At 39.2% G+C, this 21,389-nt stretch overlaps 1 protein-coding gene across 6 annotated transcripts in view; it reads right to left on the bottom strand.

Moving 5' to 3' along the window:
• Positions 1–727: 727 nt before the first annotated feature.
• SYBU (syntabulin) overlaps positions 728–21,389 on the bottom strand; it is a 102,202-nt gene continuing 81,540 nt past the window's right edge. For 5 of the 6 annotated variants that reach the window (XM_027854036.1, XM_027854037.1, XM_027854035.1 and 2 more), the window contains 4 exons: positions 20,501–20,609; positions 8,046–8,246; positions 6,003–6,152; positions 728–3,122 (listed from right to left, as the gene is read on the bottom strand). In XM_027854036.1, coding sequence (XP_027709837.1) covers positions 2,009–3,122; positions 6,003–6,152; positions 8,046–8,246; positions 20,501–20,609 — 1,574 coding nt within the window. In that variant the 3' untranslated portion in view covers positions 728–2,008. Of the gene's footprint in view, positions 3,123–6,002; positions 6,153–8,045; positions 8,247–20,500; positions 20,610–21,074; positions 21,152–21,389 lie in introns of those variants that run through there. The other variant, XM_027854039.1, reaches the window with a different exon arrangement.

Below are 21,389 nucleotides of genomic sequence, written 5' to 3'. Positions count from 1 at the left end.
CTTCACAAAATTGTGAGGAGTAAACAAAGTAAAGGGCAGTATGTAAAGTTGTCAGAGTCCTTTACTGAGAACAAAAGAGCTTCACCGAATTCTCTTTTGTTTATGTGTTTATGTGTGTTTAAGGGAAACTTATGGTTTACCTTAGACACCCAAAGAAGTAAGAGGAAGAAATAAGGAACTGCAGCAGGTCACTGATCCCTACTTTATAATGGGGTCACATCTGATACCTCCCTAATAGGGTAAACCATCAAACTCACTCTCATTGGGATCAGGACCAGTAATTTCAAAATGGCACTAGGAAAGGAAGGAATGCCAATGGGAATGTGCAAGGTAGCCTCAGGGATCATAGTCTTCAGGACATGGCAGGTAAAGGGGGGCTTCCACAGTCAGGGGTTTCTTGGTTTATTCTTCAGAGTAGCTCAGGGACCACAGCCATTGAGGCAACTCTTAGATCAGGTCTGGTTCAATACCAGATCAGAGACAGGTGTTTTTATTGGAAGGAGAGGGTCTTCCTGAGCAGGAGTCCCCCTAATTAGTTTTCTTTTCCTTGAGGTCACAGGAAAGGAGGCACCATTTTAACCTGGAATGTGTCAAATATGTTAGTGTTTAGATATGGGGTTCCAGAGGAGGGTTAGCACAAGTCATTGTACAAGGGATTACAAGTCATTCAGTCAACAAGCATTTATTAGGCATTTACTATGTGCCAGGAACTATGTTGAGTGCTGGGGATACAAAGAAAGGCAAAAACATGGTCCCTGCCTTTCAGAAGGTCACATTTTAATGGGGAAGACAATATGCAAATGTCTATATACACAAAGACATATACAGTAAAAAATAGAATGTAATCTCAAAGGGAAGGCACAGGGGATGAGGGTTGAAGAAGCCTCCTGCAGAGGCTGGGATTTGAGCCGAACTGGGTCTTGAGGAAGCCAGGAGGCAGAGGTGAGGAGTGAGTGAATTCTAGGTAGAAGAAAGAGAACAAAACTGCTTTGCAAACCTTAAAGTGCTATATTAATGTCAGCCATCATTATTCTCATTCAAGCTGCTTGCAAGTTTGCTTTAAGACAGAGTAAAGTTTTTCACCATGAGTTGCTATTTTAGGGAGTTCTGTGAGCAAAGAGAAGTTCCCTGGAGGAAAACACCATGAATTCAGCCTGTTTTCTGTCAACCTTAGCAGTTAAGTCTCATATGCTACGCTAGATCTGTGTAGGACAATCTCTCTACCCTCCTAAATGGATCAGGAGGAAAGATATTTTACTAAATTAAAATGCTAATTTGCATTTTCAACATGCTTTTAATTTGTGATTACAAACATAATTTCCAATAAAACACTATATATAATAAGCAAAAAATAAGTTAATACATGGTAAACTTGAATACAACTTCATTAATTAACAGGTTTAAGAACAAACAGTTCATTTAAGACTCTGGAACTACATTTAATATAAACTTTGTCCAACACTCACACCTTTTCAAATCTAAGTAAAACACCAAAAGAGCTATCAAGACTTCTCCAAACCAATTACAAGAATGCATTTTTATTTTTGGTTACTATCCCCTGCTATGCACAAGACCATTGAAATGCTGGGACAATCACACACTTTAAAACGGCACAAAGCAAAGCAAGGAGACACGTGCCAGCCTTATGTAAGCTGCCTTGAAAGTGCAAACCTTTATTTATTTTTCCTCTTCCTGAACTACTAGTATAACAGCTGGTACCTCAGACGACACCGCAGGATCATTAGCATGCTTTCCATACCACAGTTAAGGGACATTGACTTAAACCAGGTCAGGTCTCCATGCCTTTTGAAGATACCTCCGGTTTTTAAACAGTGAATAGGCATTCAACTATATATAGTGCAAATCAAATACCAAGAAGCAAACGACAGGACAGAGACTGTCATTATATAAGACACATTCTTGGACAGAGCATCACAAGAGATGCTGTTCTTCTACCTGGCACAACACCACACAAAACAAACTGACACAAGATGACGGCAACCTTTGTTTAGGTTTGAATATGGAATGGGGTTCGGCGGAGAGAATGCAGAGCGACCAGACAACAGCCCCGGAGTAATGCTCCAATATTATAGACTGGATCAATGCCGCCTCTTTGAGTACTAAATGCCCACATGACTGTGGGGATTATAGGGGCTGCTACGGCCAAAAGATCCACCAGGAAACTGTTGCTCCAGTACTGCTTCACGATTCCTGCCTGAGAGAGATGAATGACATTGCCAAACCTTTCTTCAGGGTAGGCCATGAAATCCAGTTCCCTCATGACCCGGCTTTCATGACTTCCGACTTCCATCTTGCTGTATGGTGTCTCCATAGGAGACAACAGAATGGCAGAGTTTGGATCGCTTGCTGTGAGATCAACCATTAAAGCAGATGTGGCCTCTGGGAAGCTTTCTCTCAGGTCAGCCTCAGACTCATCGAGGGATGATGGGCTTGAGGGGTGGGGGTCTTGCAACTTGAGCATATTCTGAATGAGCTGTTCTACATCAGGACTATATGGCACCACATCAGTCTGAATGGCCTGTTCTGTGACCACACTGCATTCCCCTTGACTGACTGGGGCTGTTTCAAATGCCTTTGTTTTAAGTGGTGAGGAAATGGATGTGGATTGTAAGAGGGACAGGTCACCAGCCTCTGTAGTAGTGGCCATCATAATCTCTTCAAACAAATCTGTGCTATCCTCCAAGCTTTCAATGGCCAATAACTCACTCTCAGCTCCTTCCTCTATGGTTTGGTCTTCCAAAACCTGTGCATCTGCCATTTTGCCATAGGCGGTGCTGGGAGGTAAACTTTTCTCTGGGGTATCACAAAGATAGTCTAGACATTGCTCATCCCTCAGAGATCCATTCTGGGCCATCTCCATACTCTGAAGTAAGGATTCCAATTTCTTATTTTGGATGTTTATGTCTGCAAAGTACTTCTGTATTCCCTTGTCTTTATCAGCCAGGCTGCTCCTCATGGTCTCAATGACCTGCTTCAGCTGCTTAATCTCTTTTCTTGCCTCCTTTAAGGCTAGCTGAGCCTCCACCCGATGGCACTCCTCTTCAATCCAGTCCTCTCGCATACGGGCCAACTGAGATTTGAGCTCTGCAATTTCAGTTTCCCTATTCAAAATTAAAAACAATTAACTCCTTTAGATGTTACACTCTCTTAGCCGTTTACCTTCCCTTTATTCACAGCATGACTAATACTTTTAGACTTCCTTTTAAAAGATTGCTATTCTCACTGAAAAATTATTGATATACTTTAAAAATGATTATAAGATGTTAAGGTTGAGTTTGTACAACCTCAAGAGAAACAAGAGTATTAGTATTATTCCATCTTCCAAGCTCTTAGGCAGAATGCCATTTAAAGCATGGGAAAACAATCCTATTTCTCTGTAACAAATTGGTCTGAATAAGTAGGCCATGCTTCTAAAATGAGGTATTTTTATTTTTTTTATTTTTTTATTTTTTTTAAGTGAGGCAATCGGGGTTAAGTGACTTGCCAAGGTCACACAGCTAGTACGTGTCAAGTGTTTGGTCTGAGGCCGGATTTGAACTCAGATCCTCCTGACTTCAGGGCCGGTGATCTATCCACTGCGCCACCCAGCTGCCCCTAAAATGAGATATTTTTAAAAGGAAAAAATATATTCTAGAAATGCTGAGTTGAACAGGACTAAAGAAGCCATTGAATCAAAACCCTGCCCAAAGCATGAATCCTTTCTTCAACATCCTTGCCAAGTGGTCTTCCAACATCTCTGATTGAAGATTTCCAATGATAGAGAACTTATGACTTCTCTGGGCAGTACATTCCAGTTTTGAGTATATATCCAGTTCCAAGTATATGGTTTTTTTCCTTATATTGAATATAAATTAGCACCTATCCTAAACCTATGGCCAAACAGAACAAGTCTAATAATCCCTTTGACATACAGGAATGAAGAATGCAGGTTCTTCTAGATTACAAAGATCTATGATTTGATCAGAATGGACCCTCCCTTCACTGACACAGATTGCAAATCCTTCCATGCCTAGATAGGAAAGCTTCTTTGATGGCTATAGTAAAAAAAAATCATTTTCTGGTCCTCAGCCCTCTAAGGTGCCTTTCAAGAAGAAAGGCATACAATGAAAAATTATACTCTGAACTGATGTTTCATATGGAATAGATTTTGAAAAGTACAGCCTACACTCACCCCAATATGGCAACCTTCACCAAATTCCTGCTGCACTGATTCATCATAGAAATTCTTGATAACTTACCAAGGTAGAAAAACTTTGAGTACAGTCCTGATGATGGATGTATGTCTACTGAATGAAGACCAACCTGGCCAAATTCAGATAGGCTTAGCATAAAGTTGAATGTCATGAATTTTTGGGATACATTAGCTTCCAGAGACACAGTGCAGTACAAAAGAATTGTAATCTATCCGGGCTGGGCAGGTGGGGTATCATACCATTGAAATCACGGATTCTTGTGGTACTGGTGTATGTTCACTTCAGAGCAGGAGATAGCGCAGTTTTCCTCCTTGGGATCATATGTCTAGAGTTGGAAGGGTTCTGAGAGGCCATCTAGTCCTATCCCCTCAGTGATGAAACTGAGGTCCAGGGAGGTTAAATGACTTGCCCAAGATTATGAAGGCCTTGTCAAATGTAGGAGTTGAACCAAGAGCCTCTGATTCTAGTGCTCTTCCCATTGAACAGAACTACCTCCTTAATTATGAAGAAAATTTTCTTACAGCTAACCTAAATTCCTTATGCTTCAATTTAAGCACATTTACTGTCACTCTAACTGATAATGCACAACACCTGGCCTCAATCCTCTTTGTAAGTGCCTTTCTTATATATGAAGATGGTTTTTAAATAGTCCTGAGCCTTCTCTTTTCCAGGCTAAATAATCCTGAGGGTAGGTATCCTTACAGGTTTTACTTTCTGTCTTTAATTAAATTTGCCATGAGACGAATATTTCTAGAAAGTTGTATCTATTCCTCAACTCCTATGGATCAGAGGATCATAGACCTAGGACTGAAAAGGATCACAAAGATCATCTGGTCCAATCCTTTCACATTTTACAGATGAGGAAACTGAGGACCAATGCAAATGATTTACCCAAACTCATACTGGAATAGGTCACACCAGATGCAAGATTTTAACAAATCCAGAGTCAGTTCTCTGGGGGCTTCACTGAGGCAACCAAGTAGGGAGTCTAGCCCAAGTTGGAACACCTCTCATATCACTGAAGTTGTTCCAAATGCAATCAAGTTGTTTCGGTTTTCTATATAAAGGGGAAAGAGGTGGTGTCTTCACAGTTAAAAACTGACTTGGGTCCTTGAATCCAGTTTAAAATGACTTTAATTCTAAAGTACATCTCTGGCCCACAGTTCTACTAAGTCATTTACCAAATGTTTCAGGGGAAAAAATAATTATTCAAGTGGGAAAACCAGTCTGTCTAACATGTCAAAGGTCTTTTTTTTTTTTTAACTCTCCCTTATATAGAATATTTCAGTATTGTTTAATCAGAAGCTTGGTCAAAAATAATGAGCTTCTACCCTTTAGCAGAGAAATCAGAGAAAGAAATTACTTATCCAAATTACATACAAATCCCCAATGGGGAGTCCCCTTGAGATGGGAACAGGGCTTGAGCTGGGCCAAAATGTGCTCAGCCTGTTCCTTTCCTAGTACAGGGCTGTTCCCTGTAGTGTTCATTCACTTTAAAAATAGCTCTATGCTAACCTATCATTTGAGGTTTGGCAATATTACTCAGTTGCACATACCCAGAGAACACTGAGGATTTTCTCTAATAAACTTAACTTTTAAAAGTGGAATCATGCAAATTATGTAGTAACTTATATTTGAAAGAAATGATGAAGAAATTAAAGCTAATTTTGATATTTCAATAAAAGAAAAAAGTTTTCTTCTATTTTTATTTTTGTCATTTGCCTCATTTGTAAAGGAAAATTAATGACTATTGAACACTTTGCAAAACAGATGATGCTCCTACTATACCTCTCTTGCAGGCGGCTCTCAGATTCTTTCAATTTGGTTTTGAGGTGTCTTACTGTAACCTCTTTCTGCTGCAAGGGAGTCAAATACTGCTCTGGGTTTGGGGGTTTAACACCATGATTTTCACCACAAGACATATATCTTCCAGGCCGCCTGAAATAAACGAAGTAAAAAATGTTAGTTTTGTCCTATTTACTTTCCTGTAAAAAAAAATTTTTAACACAAAAATGTGAGCTTGAAGAAAACAGATTTACTATGCTTGCCTTGTGCATTGTAATGATGGATGACTTCATCTGAAAAGGTGGTGTACAATTTATGCATTTACAAGTCTTGGGACAATACATCTTTCTACTTCCTTGGTCAAAATCCACTAAATTAAGGTTTAAGGGGCAAAAATAGGTTTTTCTAAGACAAAGAAATTATCTCATCCAAAATAATGTATAATTGTCTCCATGCTAGTACTATCAGCTGTGCTAATATGCCATTATAGTAAGAGGATAATGAGATATAGAAGAAAAGGGGGTAAAGAGGAGGATGGAGGAGTGACCTAAGTGCTTATGCAAAGTGTCGCAGCTTAAAGATCCTATTTGTGATGAAGTAAATTCTAATTATTCAGAAACTGTTCCTTGGGCTGGGTACATGCTGTAGTCAGAACTGGTTTCTGCTAGAAATTATTTTTTTTCTCCTTCTACCATGTGAAAGTCCCTTTATTCTGAAGGACAGAAATGTTATTTCCCTCTCACAATAGTTTGATTTTAAAAGGGAGGCATGGAGTGTCCTATGATGAATCTCTGGACTGAAAGCCAAGAGTCCTCAACTCTGTTCCTGTCCTCACCACTGACTTGTGGGACAGCCGTGGGTGAATTCAGGGCCTAGATCCCAGAACCAGCGCAAAGATGAATATTTCCTTTGTGAGCAGAGTGCCCACTGTTCAGAATGGGGAATCTCAGAGGGAGAGAGACAAGCTGGCTCTTGGATCCTACCCATTCTACTTCTGGAAGGCAAAGCTGGTACAGGCTACTTTCCTCTGATGGAAAGGAGTGGGATTCGTCTAGATTATTGCAAAGTTTCCCTGCCTCAAGTCTTTCCTCACTCCAGTCCTTTTTCTATATATGCCTGCCAAAAGGATTTTCCTTAAGTGCAGATCTGACCTTATCAATCCTTTACTTAATTAATTCCAATGGTTCCCTATTGTTTCTACAATAAAATATAAACTTTTTTGTTTAGCTTTTAAAACCTTCATTACCTAGCCCCAACCTAACTTTCTAGTGTCTCTGGATATTACTCCCCCTCCAACACCCTCTGTATGATCCAACCAATCTGACCTTTCTGTTCTTCACCCATGACATTCCCTTCTCTGTACTTTTGCACTGGCGGTCTGCCTGTGTATACCTGGAATATACTCTTTTCCAACCTCTGCCTCACAGAATCCCTTCTTCCTTCAAGACAGAACTCATAGCACTGTGCTTGGAACATAGCAGGTGCTTAATAAATGCTTATTGACTATTGATTGACTCTAGTACCACCTTTTATATTGAGGGAGCCTTTCCTGATTCCCTCAACCATTAGTGCCCTCCCTTACAAACTACATTTTGCTCAACTACTTTATATTTATTCTCTTTATATTTATTTTGTATATATTTTATATATATTTATTTTACCTTCCATTAGAGTGTAAGCCCCTTGAGATCAGGATTGTTTCATTCTTTGTATTTGTATTCCTACCACTCAGCACAGTGCCTGGCACATAGGAGGTGCTTGATAAATGCTTGTTAATTGATTGACTGTTGACTGACTTTCCCAATCTTTACTTTCACTTGTCTTCCCTTTTCATTATGTTCTTGTTGAACATTTTGCTACCCATGTGTTGGTTTTCATTGGCTGACCCCCAAAATATTTAATCATGGAGAAGGTGTAAGTTGTGATTATGCAGCTGTTTGGTTAATATACAGCATTGTTTTTTTTTTTTTTTAAAGGAATAAGGAAGAAAAGAAAAATTCACTAAATAGGATACCAAGGAATTAGAATAAAGACAAAAGAGTTTACCTCATGACTGGGCTGCTATCACTTCCTTTATATGAACCAGAGTTACTGCTACTAGGGGATGAAGGCCCATAATTTGGATGGACATTAACAGGGCTCTGTTGATTCCTGCACAACATAGACAGAAGGTCTTTCTCACGTGAAGGTGGGCTGTTGACAGACTTGTAAGATGAAGATCCATTATTCCGTCCATGGGGACCACGGCTATAAAGAACAATAATACAATAATGAAAAATGTCAAACTACTTGAATAAAATTCTGTTGTTTAATTCTTCCATTAAGGTGGTCACCACTCAGAAAAACAATTGCTAATAATGCATAGGGGATATATATCTGTCAAGTCAAACAGGCCTTCTCAGGGTCCCTTTGCCCATTCTTCTTTCTCCCTGAGTCTTACTTCAAGGAACTATGGTCTGTGCCTCCTTAAGATCAGTGCAGTGGAAAAAGAGTGCTAGATTTGAAGTCACAGGACCTTAGTTCAAATCCTGCCTTTGCCAGTTTAACTACCAATTGGAAATGTAGTTACCCCTCTGTACCTCTGTTTTCTTGACTGTAAAATGAGGGGGTGAGGTTAGATAACCTTAAAGATTCTTCTTATCTGTAAATCTGTAAACTGATGACCTGTAATATAGTCGCTTAAATTCTATTACCTCCAAGAAACTCGGGAAATTTATTTCCCCCCGCCAAGTCCAGGGACTCTTAACAAAAGGAAATGCAATGGTTTCATTTGAAGAGTATATTGATACTGGGATTTTGTTCCAATTCAGTAGTTTCAGTAAAAGCAAACAATTTATATTTGGGATGGTTCAGGTTAAGATTTGGAAAATTAATGGGATTCATTTTGGTTTAGGGGTCATAATTTTGTTCAACTCTCTGCACATATCCTGGGCCACCTATCTTTTCAACTTCATGTTTATTTATAGACAGTGATTTAAGACAACAATATTTCTCTTGTTTTTGTTTTTTTTTTCTTTAAAATATCCATTCTTTTTATCTCCCAAACCGAAGTACAAAGCTATAAAGGATAGCGTCTACATTCATATGGTTTATAGTCAGAGCTCTCCTTGAATAAGGAAATTTGAAAACACTGTCCAGATGATAAAGACTTATACATAAAGTGGGATTATTCCTGCACAAAATACTTAGGGTGGCTGCTTATATTTCTCCCCAAAGCTATTCCTTTTGCAATAATCTTCCAATTCCTATGATAATCAGGAAGAGAGACTCTATTAGCTGCTAATCTCTCTTTAACACCTGGTGGTTTCAGACTGCACCCCTGACCAAGGAAAACTGCTAAATCTGCTAATCTTTCTTTTCAAAATAGCACTGTGTCCCACCTTTACAAGTCTACCCCAGAAGCAGCAAGAAGCAGTAGGGAGGGGGCTGGGACAGCACTGAGAGGGAGTTGATGCCATTATGGCTTGGTTGACAGCAAAGCTTTGGAAAAAAATCACATAGTTCTCATAAGACAAAGCACATGTTGATGTATTTCCCTGTTGCCATCATTTGGTTGAATGAGCTCTAGGAGTCCCAGAACATATCTATATTGATCCAAGGAGTATAGTTTTTAGTACCCAATACGCAAGAAATTCTATTTTGGCTTTTTCTAATCTTCTAATGTGTTGATCTCAGAAGGTAAAAAGCTAAAAATCCTTTTGTTCCATAATAAGCAATTCTTGCCAGCCACTGTGGTCTTTTTCACAATGTTGAAATTGGAAGAATCTCTTCTAGAAAATATCTCCCCAGTCACAAAAGGTTAAGAGTTGGAAGGGACCTTATAGAACCCTTTGTCCAGTGGTTCCCAATCTATGGGCTATGGGGCTCCTTAATTTTTGAAAAGGATTCCATGAATCCATACACAAATCTATAAATAATCAAACATGCTTTGGGTGGATTGGATAAACATATCATACACTTATGTGTTTGTAGATTTTCTCAGTCCAAACCTGTGATTTCATTGATGTGGGGAATTCCCAGTGTAGAGACTCCCTCCAACAATGCAGCTTGACAGTTTCTCTATAACTTATAGTCTTAAGAGGATAGAAATGTGATTAAAAAAAACTGAGTTCACTTAAAACATTAGTGAATTTATAGGTTTTTTTTGCCATTACCAATTTTCTCAGTCAGTATATTGTAGTAGCGCAACTACTAAATTGTATATGGGGGGTGGGGAAGAAAAAGATGTGAAATTTTTTTTGTAAGAAAGGATTTCAAGTACTCAAAGGAGTTGGGGACCACTAAAGTATTTCAACTCTCTCATTTTATAAGTGAGAAAACTGAGGTTCAGAGAGTTCAAACTACTTGCCTACAGCCATCCAGATAATGAAGTGGCAGATTTGAACTTGGGGTTCCTAACTCCATACACAGTACTATTTGCACTACGTTATATACCAAACAAACTTTTATTATAGCACTGACTCTCCAAGATGGCATCATGTGGATGAGGAAGTTACAGTAACCTTTAAGGTAGAATGGAAACTTCAGTCTAGCTTCACAATTGCTTCACAATCCTCTTTCCCATCTTGGTTACAAATTTCCCTTTACTCATAATGTGGTTTCTGTGCAAGCCCAGAAATAGATGAGTTAAAAAACAAAACAAAACAAAACAATAATATATTCAACTAGCTACCAATGCACAATAATACACATAAATGGAAACAGATAAAAAGGAAAACAAAAAAGGCTCTGTCTTGAAATCAGCTCATGCATGCCCCTCCCTCTTGTGAGAAGGACACTTTATCTGTAACAGATGGCCTGATGGCTTTTTTACAAACCAACTTTAAGAGTCCGGTGGTGGGAAGTGCTCTGTATAAGTAGCCGGGAGGAAAAGGAAAGCATTCTCTGGCTTAGGCTATTATCCCTCTGTTTCAGTTATAATTTGGCATAAATAAGCCTAGCTCTTTCCTAATACAAACAGGACAAGTTTCCAGGCAAAATCATTTAAATTTAGGAAAGAAAGCTGATGAAGAACATGACTTTGGAGTCTGGGCAACACAACATTAAGCCAAATGGAAGATGTAGACATGATCCTGAGTTAAACAGGTAAGTTAGGGGCTCATTATGGAAATGATGAATACCATCACTAAAGGATTTAGCATAGCAAGCTCCTTCAGTGAAGTTCAAACATAAATTTCAGAGTTAGAAAAGAAATGAACAAGCATCTATTTCAACTTAAATTTGAAAAAATAAATCTATAGACAGAACACTGGACTTAGTCAGGAAGACCTGGTTTGGATGCCCTACCTGAAATTCCACCTAAGATATTGAAACTCTGGGCAAGTCACTTAACCACTCTTATCTTCAGTTTCATCATATCCTCATAAAATAGGGATATTATCTTTTATCTCAGAAGGTTGTTGTGAGGATCAAATGAGATAATGAATATAAAACACTTGGCTGACCTTAATGTTGGCTTCTTTTATCATGACACCTGACAAATGGTCGGCTAGCCTTTACTTGAAAACCTTCAGTGAGAGGGAATATACCATCCCTGATTCAGTCCTCTCCATTTCTGGATAGCTTGAATTGTTAGGAAGATTTTTTTTACATCAAGCCAAAAAATTTTCCTCTTTGCAATATCTTCCTCCTGTTCTCTGAGGCCAAGAACAAATGTAATCTATCTTCCTATTTCTTCAGGCTAATCCCTTCCCTAAGCTTCAGTTATGTATCTGTCAGTCAACCAACATTTATTAAGCACCTACTTGTGCCAGGCACTGTGCTAACCTCTGGGGATACAAAAAAAAGGCATCATTAATTGCCTAATCCTAATTGGATATCCCAGAGACATCTCAAACTCAACATGTTCAAAACAGAACTCATTTTCTTTCCCTCTAAACACACTCTTCTTTCAAATTTCCCTATTTCGGATGAAGTTCAATCTTTCAGGTTCATAACCTTAGCATTATTCCCGGTTCCTCACTTTCTCTCATCTCCACATATCTGATGGACTGCCAAGTCTTGCCATTTCTAACTTCACAAAATTTCTTGCGTCTAGCCCCTTCTCTTCACTCACATAGTTATCACCTTAGGTCAGGCCCTCATCACCTCTCTTGTAGGTTACTTCAACAGCCTCCTAATTGGTCTCCCTACCTCGTCTCTCATCATTCCATCTCATCCTACACATTACTGCCGAAATGATTTTTCTTACGCATAGATATGTCCATGTCACTCCCTTCTTCAGTCCACTCCAATAACTTCCTATTGCTTCCAAAATAAAACATAAACTCCTTTGTTTAGCTTTTAAAGCCCTTTGCTACTCGTATATTACTCCCTTTCTGTTCCATGTGATCCATTCAAACTGACTTCAGAACATCTACTTGCCATCTCGGTGCCTTTCCACGGGCCATCTCGCATTCCTAAAACGTACATCCTCCTTACTTTGACTTCATAAAGTCCCTCTCTCAAGCACTCACTGTCTTCTGTATGAAGTTTTTTGTTCTTTTTTTTTCTCCCAATCCTTTCAATTGCTAGTGCCTGTCCATCCTTCAAACCACCTGGTGTGAAAGGATTTTGTACTTCACCATGCATTTACGTTGTAAATACTTAGAAATGTACTTGTGTCCCCAGTTAGAATGTAACTCCTCATGAAGAGGCATTGTTTTGTTCTTTGCACTTGTATTCCCAGTGTCTAGCACAGTGCTAGTCCTCACTTAATAAATGCTTGAGGATTGACTGATTCCATACAGCTTTTCAAATCTCGGGGGAGCAAGTATCTGTTTCCACTAAATCTTTTCTTCTCTAGGCTAATTATTCCTAATTTTTTTTCAACTTATTCTCATGTGGTATGAACTCAAGGCTCTTCTTTGGAGATTCTCCAGCTACTCAAATATCCTTTCTAAAATGTAGAACCCAACTCAATACTTTAGACATGGTCATACCGGGACTTCATTTCCCGGCACTGGGTCTCTCTCAAATGTGGCCTAAGGTTGCACGGGTTTTCTTAGCTGCCATGGCAACAAGCAGTCAGTAAGTCAATAAATATTTATTAAATGTCTTCTTTGTGCAGGGCAGGCACTGTGCTAAGTACTAGGGATACCAAAAAAAAAAAAAAAAAAGCAAAAAGCAATTCCCGCCTTTAAGGCTCATACTGACCTTCAAGTTCATTAAAATACCCAGATCTTTTTCAGACAAGCTACTTTTAGCTATACTTTCTGTCCTGATTACCTACACAAAAATTAGACTGACATACAACTTATTGGTGCAGATGGATGGCTCAGTGGATAGGGTGCTGGGCCTGAGGTCCAGAAGACTGGGTTCAAATCTGGCCTTAGACACTTACTAGCTGTGTGCTCCTGGGCAAGTCATTTAACCCATTTATCTTAATCCACTGGAGAAAGAATGGCAAACCACTCCAGTATCCATGAAAACACCATGGATTGTATGGTCCATAGATCATGAAGAGTTGGACACAACTGAATAACAATAAGCAGCTTGTTAGGAATACAACTTGTGTAAACCAAAACAAAATTCTCCATGTTACAAGAGCTGTATATCTCCTGTGGTTTAACAATAACAATAGCTAGCCTTTTTATAGCCCTTTAATGTTTGCAAAGTGCTTTACAAATATTATCTTATATTTTTCAATCTTCACAATAACTTCAGAAAATAGGTCCTATTATTTTGTTCATTTTATAGATGGGGAAACTGAGGCAAAGAGAGATTTTTTTTTTTAAGGTTATTACTCTGACTTACCCAGGTCAAAAGGTTAGCAAGTATCTAAGGCTAGATTTGAATTCAGGACTTCCTGATTCCAAGTCCAATGTGTTATTCATTATACCACCAAGTTGCCTTAATACAAATTTCAAAAATCATCACTACATGTCATTCGTAATGACTGGTGGAAGCAATTAGGTAATTTTAAAATGCCGCTTTTGTCTTCAAATAAGTACACTAAAATCTTCTATATTTATTCTTCCTACATGTGTTATAGCTCACTATAACTTATCAAATTACATATGTATGCATATATATGTTTATATGTGTGTATATGTATATGTGGGGGGAGGGGAGACAGAGAGAGAGAGAGAGAGAGAGAGAGAAAACCCACTTATTTTTTATTCTTCCTTTTCCTTCACTCTCTACATACAATTATTTGCCTACTCTTATCAATTCTAACTTCTCATCTCTCAAATTCTCAGTTGTTTAACTTTCTCTCAGGAGAAAGACTAAAAGCAAGATATATAGATTTGGGACTCACTGCTTAGAAGTGATAATTGAACCTATGGGGTCACCAAGGTCACCATGATGAGGTCACCAAGTAAGAGACTATAGAGTGTGAAAACAAAACAAGAGGGCCCCAGGCAGAGGCCAGGCCTGCCCTAACTTGTGGTTTGGGGTGGAACATGTAGTTTGATCTAGCAAAGGAAGCAGAAAAAGAGTGCACAGGCAGGAGGCAAACCAGAAAACAACTGGAAGGAGAAATAGAGGAGGAGAGAATAAACACATAGGAAGAAGGGGTGGTTAACAGGGTCAAATCCTACAGAGAGGTCAAGAAGAATGAGGACTGAGAAAGGTCCACCCTTGTACATTTACTTATATGGTCCCTCATACCTGGAATGCTTCCCTAACCTCCTACCTCATGTGCCTCTCTCCCTTTTTCTTTGATCTGCTCTCCCATATTTATCATATTCTAATCTGTTATAGTTATTTGTGCATATATTTAATCACTTGAGCTCATGAGTGAGAGGTCATATAGGATGACACATCCCTAGACACCACTCTCTGCTCCCTCATATCCATCTATGTCAATTCCATGCTTTCTGAGTGCTCCTATCCAGTCTATTGTCCTTTTTCATTAGGCTTTCTGGAACCCCCAATTCTATTAAAAATCTGCCTTTCGTATCAGACTTTCCACTTGCTCCCCAAGGGAAAAATACACACATATACATTTCATATATATATGTATTTCATATATACATATATATATATATAATATATATACACACATCTCTGTATATTTACAGCCTGAAAGCATACACTTGGTATGCCTGAATGCTGGGAAAGAGAGCTCCTTAGAGGTAGCTGGGTGGCGTATGGGATAGAACACTGACTTAGGAATAGGGAAGACCCACGTTGAAACCTGCATCTTACAATTACTAGCTGTGTGACCCTAGGAAAATCATTTAACTTCTCTGTGCCTCAGGTTCCATATCTGCAAAATGTGAGAGTTGGATATGATAAACTCTAAGGTCTTAGCTAGCTCTAAAGCTATGATCTTAGGATACATGTTTGAATATATGGCTTACATGTAGGAAGAGGTATATATCAGCTCGAAAAAAAATCCCTTTCCTAAAATATCCTCATTGATTCTACTTGCACTGGCCACTTTTACTTCTTTCTGTTCCATTTACCTCCTGTAACTAACTCTTCCCCCTAGCTACAGACTAAGAAAACACATTCCTCTGCAACCCAGTGAAAGGCAGCAATTCTTCAAAGGAGAGAGGAACTATCCATAATATTCAGCTATGTTTTAATTGTTTAACCACAAAAATCATGGAATCATTAAGTTAATCAATCAACCAGTATTAGCTAAGGGTTTACTATGTGCCAGGCACTGTGCTAAGTCCTGGGTATATAAAGGCAAAGAATCATTCATGCTTTTAAGGGGTTCACTGTCTAATGGTGGAGACAACATGCAAATAACTACATTCAAACAAGATACATACAGGATAAATTGAGGGTAGTCTCAGAAAACACTAAGATAAAAGAGGCCTGAGAAAGGCTTCTTACAGAAGGTTGGAGTAGCTGAGAGTTAAAGAAAGCCAGGGAAACTAGCTAAGTCAAGTATGGAGAGCAAGCAGTCTAGAGGCTCAGAGTTGGGAGATGGAGTGAATCAGAACAGAATTTGGCAGTTAAGACAATCCCATTGATGCTTCATTTGACTGATTTAACTTTGACATTTAACCCAAAATACAAGTTCATCTGTAAATTTTAAAAAGAAGAATAACAACAATAAAAACAACAATGGAAGTAAGAGAAGCAAATAATGCTTATTAATTGTCCTTTCTCTGAGTTCCTGGTCTCATGGATTTATGTTAATTTCTAGAACAGTTTAAAGTTAAGTGTTATGGTTCAAGAATAAGTCTGATTTGTAAGTGACACACAGAAAAGTTTATATTCCTGTCCTGTGACCTCAGAAGCACTCTATTTCAAAAGCATAGAGTGTTTGCGGTAGTGAGCTAATGTTCTCTTCTCCTGAAAGCTACAATCTCCTGTTACAGGTTTTGTCTGTTCTCAGCTTTGTTTTGAACAATAATACCTTGCACTCGGGACCTCAACTCCCTTTTAAAAAATTAGCCAATTTTCATGATCACCACTGGAGAATAATAGATATAATTTTCTTGCTGGGTACTGGAAACTGAAGTTCTGAGAAGTTCAATTATTTCTCTACATCAACTGGAAACACTGGGATGACAGTTACAGAAGGCTGGGAAAAAATCTTCAAATTTTTCTCTATGACATTCCTCTTGGAATATGACATTCATGAGTAAAGTCATTACAATCTTGCTTTGATCTCATCACTTTCCCCACCCACTACCCCTTTAGCCTAGTGCTCGCTTCTACAGGGTACTGCCATCTCATTCTTTCTGGTGGGTCACCTCTTTTGGACCACTGAGTTAGCCAGAAATGATGCCTTTATGTTTATAAGGCCTCATATCCCAGAATCACTGAATATCAGAACTAACTCTTGCCTCACTGACTGTTTGATCTAGGACAAATCACTTAATCCAGGGGTGGGGAACCTATGGCCTTGAAAAGGATTTTTAAAAAATCTCTCACTGTTCTAAGCAACTCTCTAAGGCTGTGAGTTATACAGAAGGTACTAAGCTGTATTGGCAGAGGACGTTTCTTCACCTAGAAGATTCCTGTTATCAATGAAATCACAGGTCTAGTCCCTTTCCTATTAATATTATTGTTATTATTAATTATGATTATTACCATTATTATCATCATAGAGGGGACACTAAAACTCAAAGGGCATAAACTTAAGCTCATGCAACTAACTGATGGCAAATCCAGATGTGGCTCCCAGTCTGTTGTTTTTTTTTTACTACACTATGATGACTTTCTTTTTATATATCCCACAGATTACTCATGGACAGTATATGAGAACCTTGAGACAAATCCCTATTTTTCTCCACTCATTACTTCATAATTTTCTTCAAGCCTCCAAACCCAAGCCACAATCTATTCTCTACAATCAGGAAATCTCAGAAATAGACAGGATGTCAGAGGACTTTTAACTCAATTCCAACACAAGGCATGAATTACTTCTATATCACAGGTTTTTATCTTAGGGTCTACAGACCCTCAGAGAGGTCCTTGAACTTATATGGGGAAAATATATACGTACTTATTTCAATAGAATTGGTTTCCTTTGTAACACAGTTCCCCCACCTCTCAGTTTTTTTCCAGGTCATCACTACCATCATTGGCTGCACTTTCCTCCCTTTCCCATCTTGACTACTTGGTGAAACCTTTTCAACTCTACAATATCCTCTACACTTTAGTCCCTTACCTACTTATTGTGTGATCATGCCTTGCCAAGCCCCAGCCTTGGATTATTCCCACCATCCACTGCCTTTGCTCCTATCCATAAACTGCTGAACAAAGCTAGAGAAAATTGTGAAGCTGTGTTGATTAAGTCCACCACAAATGCATTACAAAATCTCAACTGAACCCTCATTGCAGCAAGGCATTTTTTTTATACCTTCCATTGACCACAATGGTTTTTCCAAGCCTTCTTGTTGCTTCTCAAATGTCCCATGGCACTACCCTTCCCCAACCCTCTCAGTTTCAATCTTGTCACGCACCAAGAAGTGGCCCTTCTCTAAACCTTAATCCCATTCTATCCTATCTTCTCCAACAAATTGCCCTTCCTACCATTCCCACTCTCTCACTAATCTTCAAACTCTCCCTGTCTACTGATTGTTTCCCACAAACATATCCATGTCTCCACTTATCATTAAAAAACCTTCACTTGGTCTATCTCCACTAGCTAGGATCCTATATTTTTCCTCCCTTTTGTTCCTAAACTCAAGAAAGCTATCTACAGTCAGTTAGCACCTCTACTTTTTCTCCTTTCACTCTCTCCTAAACTCTCTGTAGTCTGGTTTCTGACCTCATCATTCAACCAAAATTACTCTCTCCAAAGTTACCAATGATCTCTTTAAATGACAGATCTAAAGGCCTTTCCTCAACCATCTTTCTTGACCTCTTTGAAGCCTTAGACCCTCTTCTTCTTGGCACTTTTGTCTCTGTAGGGATCTTCAACCAGGTCATGATCACTGACTGTGGATGTTCCTCAAGGCTCTAGCCTAGACCCTCTTCTCCCAATATATTATCTCACAAGGCAATCTCTTCAATTATCATCTCAATTCAAATGATTCTCAGATTTATTTAACAAGTCCTAACCTCCCTCTCTCCTGACCTCTAGTTTCTCATCTCCAACTGTCTATTGGAAATCTTAAATTCAACATGTCCAAAATTGAACCCCCCTCTTCCTATCTTTACTATTACTATTCAAGGCACCACCATATTCCCTGTCACATAAGATCAAACCTAGGTATCATCCTAACTCTCTCTTATCCCTTCTCTAGTTTATCCTCTATTGAGTTGTCAAAGTGATCTTCCTAAAGCACAAGTCTAGCCATACCACATTATTCCTATTCAATAAACTCTAGTGGCTCCTTATTAGCACTAGGATCAAATGTAAATTCATGGCCCCTTCCTAGCTTTGCAGTTGTCTTATACTGCTCTCCTCTATGTACCTGTAGATCTAGCAGCATTGGCCTCCTTGCTGTTATTTGAACAAGACACTCCATCTTCCACTCTGGGCATTTTCTCTATCTGTCCCTTATGTCTAGAATACTCTTCCTTCTTATCTCTGCCTCTTGGCTTTCCTGATTTCCTTCAGGTCCGAGATAATATCTCACCTTCTACAGAAAGTCTTTCCTAATCCCTCTAATTCTAGTGTTCTGCCTCTGTTATTTCCTATTCATTTTTTACCTAGCTTGTTTGTACACAGCTGTTCACATGATGCCTCTCCATTAGATTATGAGCTCTTTTCCTTCCTTTGTATCCCTAGTATTTAGCACAGTGCCTGGAATATAGTAGGTGCTTAAGAAATGATTAATGACCTTTTACTGACTGGCTTGACTGATTGACCTTTTACACAACACTCCATTTCTAGATTCCTTACCTTTTCACTGGCTGTCCCTCATTCCTGGAATGCTCTCTCTCCTCAATTTTGCCTCTTGGCTTCCCTGACTTCCTTTAAATCTCAGTTAAAATCCCACCTTCTCCAGTAAGATGTTCCCTTAATGCTAGTGTCTTCCCTTTGAAATTATCTCCAATTTATTTCCAGTTTAACATATCTTGTTCATACATATTTGTTTACATATTGTCTCCCCCATTAGGCTGTAAGCTCCTTGAAAGCAGGAACTATTTTTTGCTTTTCTTTGGATCGGTAGCACTTAGCACAGTGCCTGGCACACAGATGGAACTTAATAAATTCTTGTTGACTTGACGTTAGATTTAATCTTTGTATTCTGTTTGTGAATTCTTAAAATATTATTCGGAAAAGTGGTGCATGGACTTTACCAGATTTTGGGGGTGGGGGTAGGGTCAATGACAAAGAAGTTTAAAATTCCCTGCCTTAGGCACTTTACAAATATGATCTGATTTGATCCTCATAACAACCCAGGGAGGTTAAGTGCTATTATTATGATCTCCATTTTACAAGTGAGGAAATTGAGGCAGACAGAGGGTTAAGTGATTTGCCCAGGGTCACATAGCTACTAAGAGTCTGAAGCTATATTTGAACTTTCCTGAAACTAGGTCCAGTGCTCTATTCACTGTGCCCCCTAGCTGCCTCTAATAAGTGGTCAAGAGCCTCTCTCTTAGCCCCTCCCCCAAAGTACTTAACTGACCCTTCTACACGTGGTCAACACTGGTGTCCTTATTCACACACTCATAACCCTCTTCCCCCTTCCCGCCCCCTCCCCCCACACAAGGCTATATACGTGAAAGCTTGAGACAGGAAATTCCAATTAGGGATTAAAGGAAATGAAGCCTATGAAGAGAGTGAAAAATTGTATCCATGACTAAAACAAGGGGGATGGGAGCCAATGGATGAATGGCTAGGTGGAGTTAGGTAGAGGAATACATAGAAGAGAGAGAAACAACATAGGACTATATGGCAGACAGCCACTAGGGAGTGGATGGAAGACAGTTACAGTCCATAGATAGGAAGGACTGAGTCAGGAATCACAGAGTGTAGTGAAATGCATTTATTATTTTTCAAAAGCCCTCAGAAACATCAGTGATCAAAAGGAAAAAAAAGCCAAAATTGCAAAAAGAAAATTGTCCTGATAGTTTCAGCAAGACAGTAGCTGCTACAGGTAAGCAAACCGAGTAAAGCCATTTAATAACTGAGAGAAGCAAGGGACGGTGCCTACTTGCGTGGAAAAGAGGCTCGCTTATTTCCAGCAGTGGAGGAGGACATATGGACTTCGGGAGCCGAGATGCTGCCAGTGCTGCCTGAAGAGCTAAAGTCCGCCTCGCTACCTGAAAAACAAAAGGTAACAGAGAGAATATGAAGGAAATTGCAATGTGAGCACACTCGGGCTGGGCTTGGTCAAAGAAACAACTCCCCAGGGCTGCCTCTCCCGAGCTCTGGTCAATGGGCAGTCCGTCAGTCCTTTCTTTCTTTCCCTGTTTCTGTTTCCCTGTATTTTCAAAGTGCAAACACAGGCAAGTGGCAAGAATCCAACCTCTTCCAGTCTTTCAGCATTCTGCAGAAAGCAGACAAGTTAAGAAGCGGGCACAAGATGATTTCATTGTGTAATGCATAGCTTACAAGAAGACAGCTCAACTCATGTCCTGAACATATCAATCTTCTAACACTCTCACCACTGAAATGAGACTTTCCTTCTTTTACCACCCTCCAGCCTTCCCCACCAAGTGTTAGAATCTCTCTTGTTGCCAGCAATAAATTGCCTCCCCTCCCTTTAACTAAAATGAAAAACATACTTATCGGTCAAAGAGGAAGGGTTTTCCCCTAGATAGTTTTTCTTCGGGCTGTTAGAGCCACCGGGCCATACTTTAATCTGGAACATTAGGATTTGGACACAATGCAAATAGTTAAAAAGCAAGCCAGTAACAATGTCTGGACTCCAGATAGCTCCTCTGTTGTGAGTTCTGAAACAGCACTATCTGATTATGACTTTCCCTGACTGGTAGCGTCTTTTTTTTTTTTTTTCTGGGTTCAGTTCTTTAAAGGAAAACTGCTGCTATTCAGCTTCACCTACTAGAATGAATGTAAAGTTTAGAACTGGGATAAATAAG

The sequence above is a fragment of the Vombatus ursinus genome, unplaced genomic scaffold (assembly GCF_900497805.2).
Source record: "Vombatus ursinus unplaced genomic scaffold, bare-nosed wombat genome assembly UNPS02010284.1, whole genome shotgun sequence".
Lineage (NCBI taxonomy): Eukaryota > Metazoa > Chordata > Mammalia > Diprotodontia > Vombatidae > Vombatus > Vombatus ursinus.
This window is presented reverse-complemented; position numbering and strand designations above follow the sequence as displayed.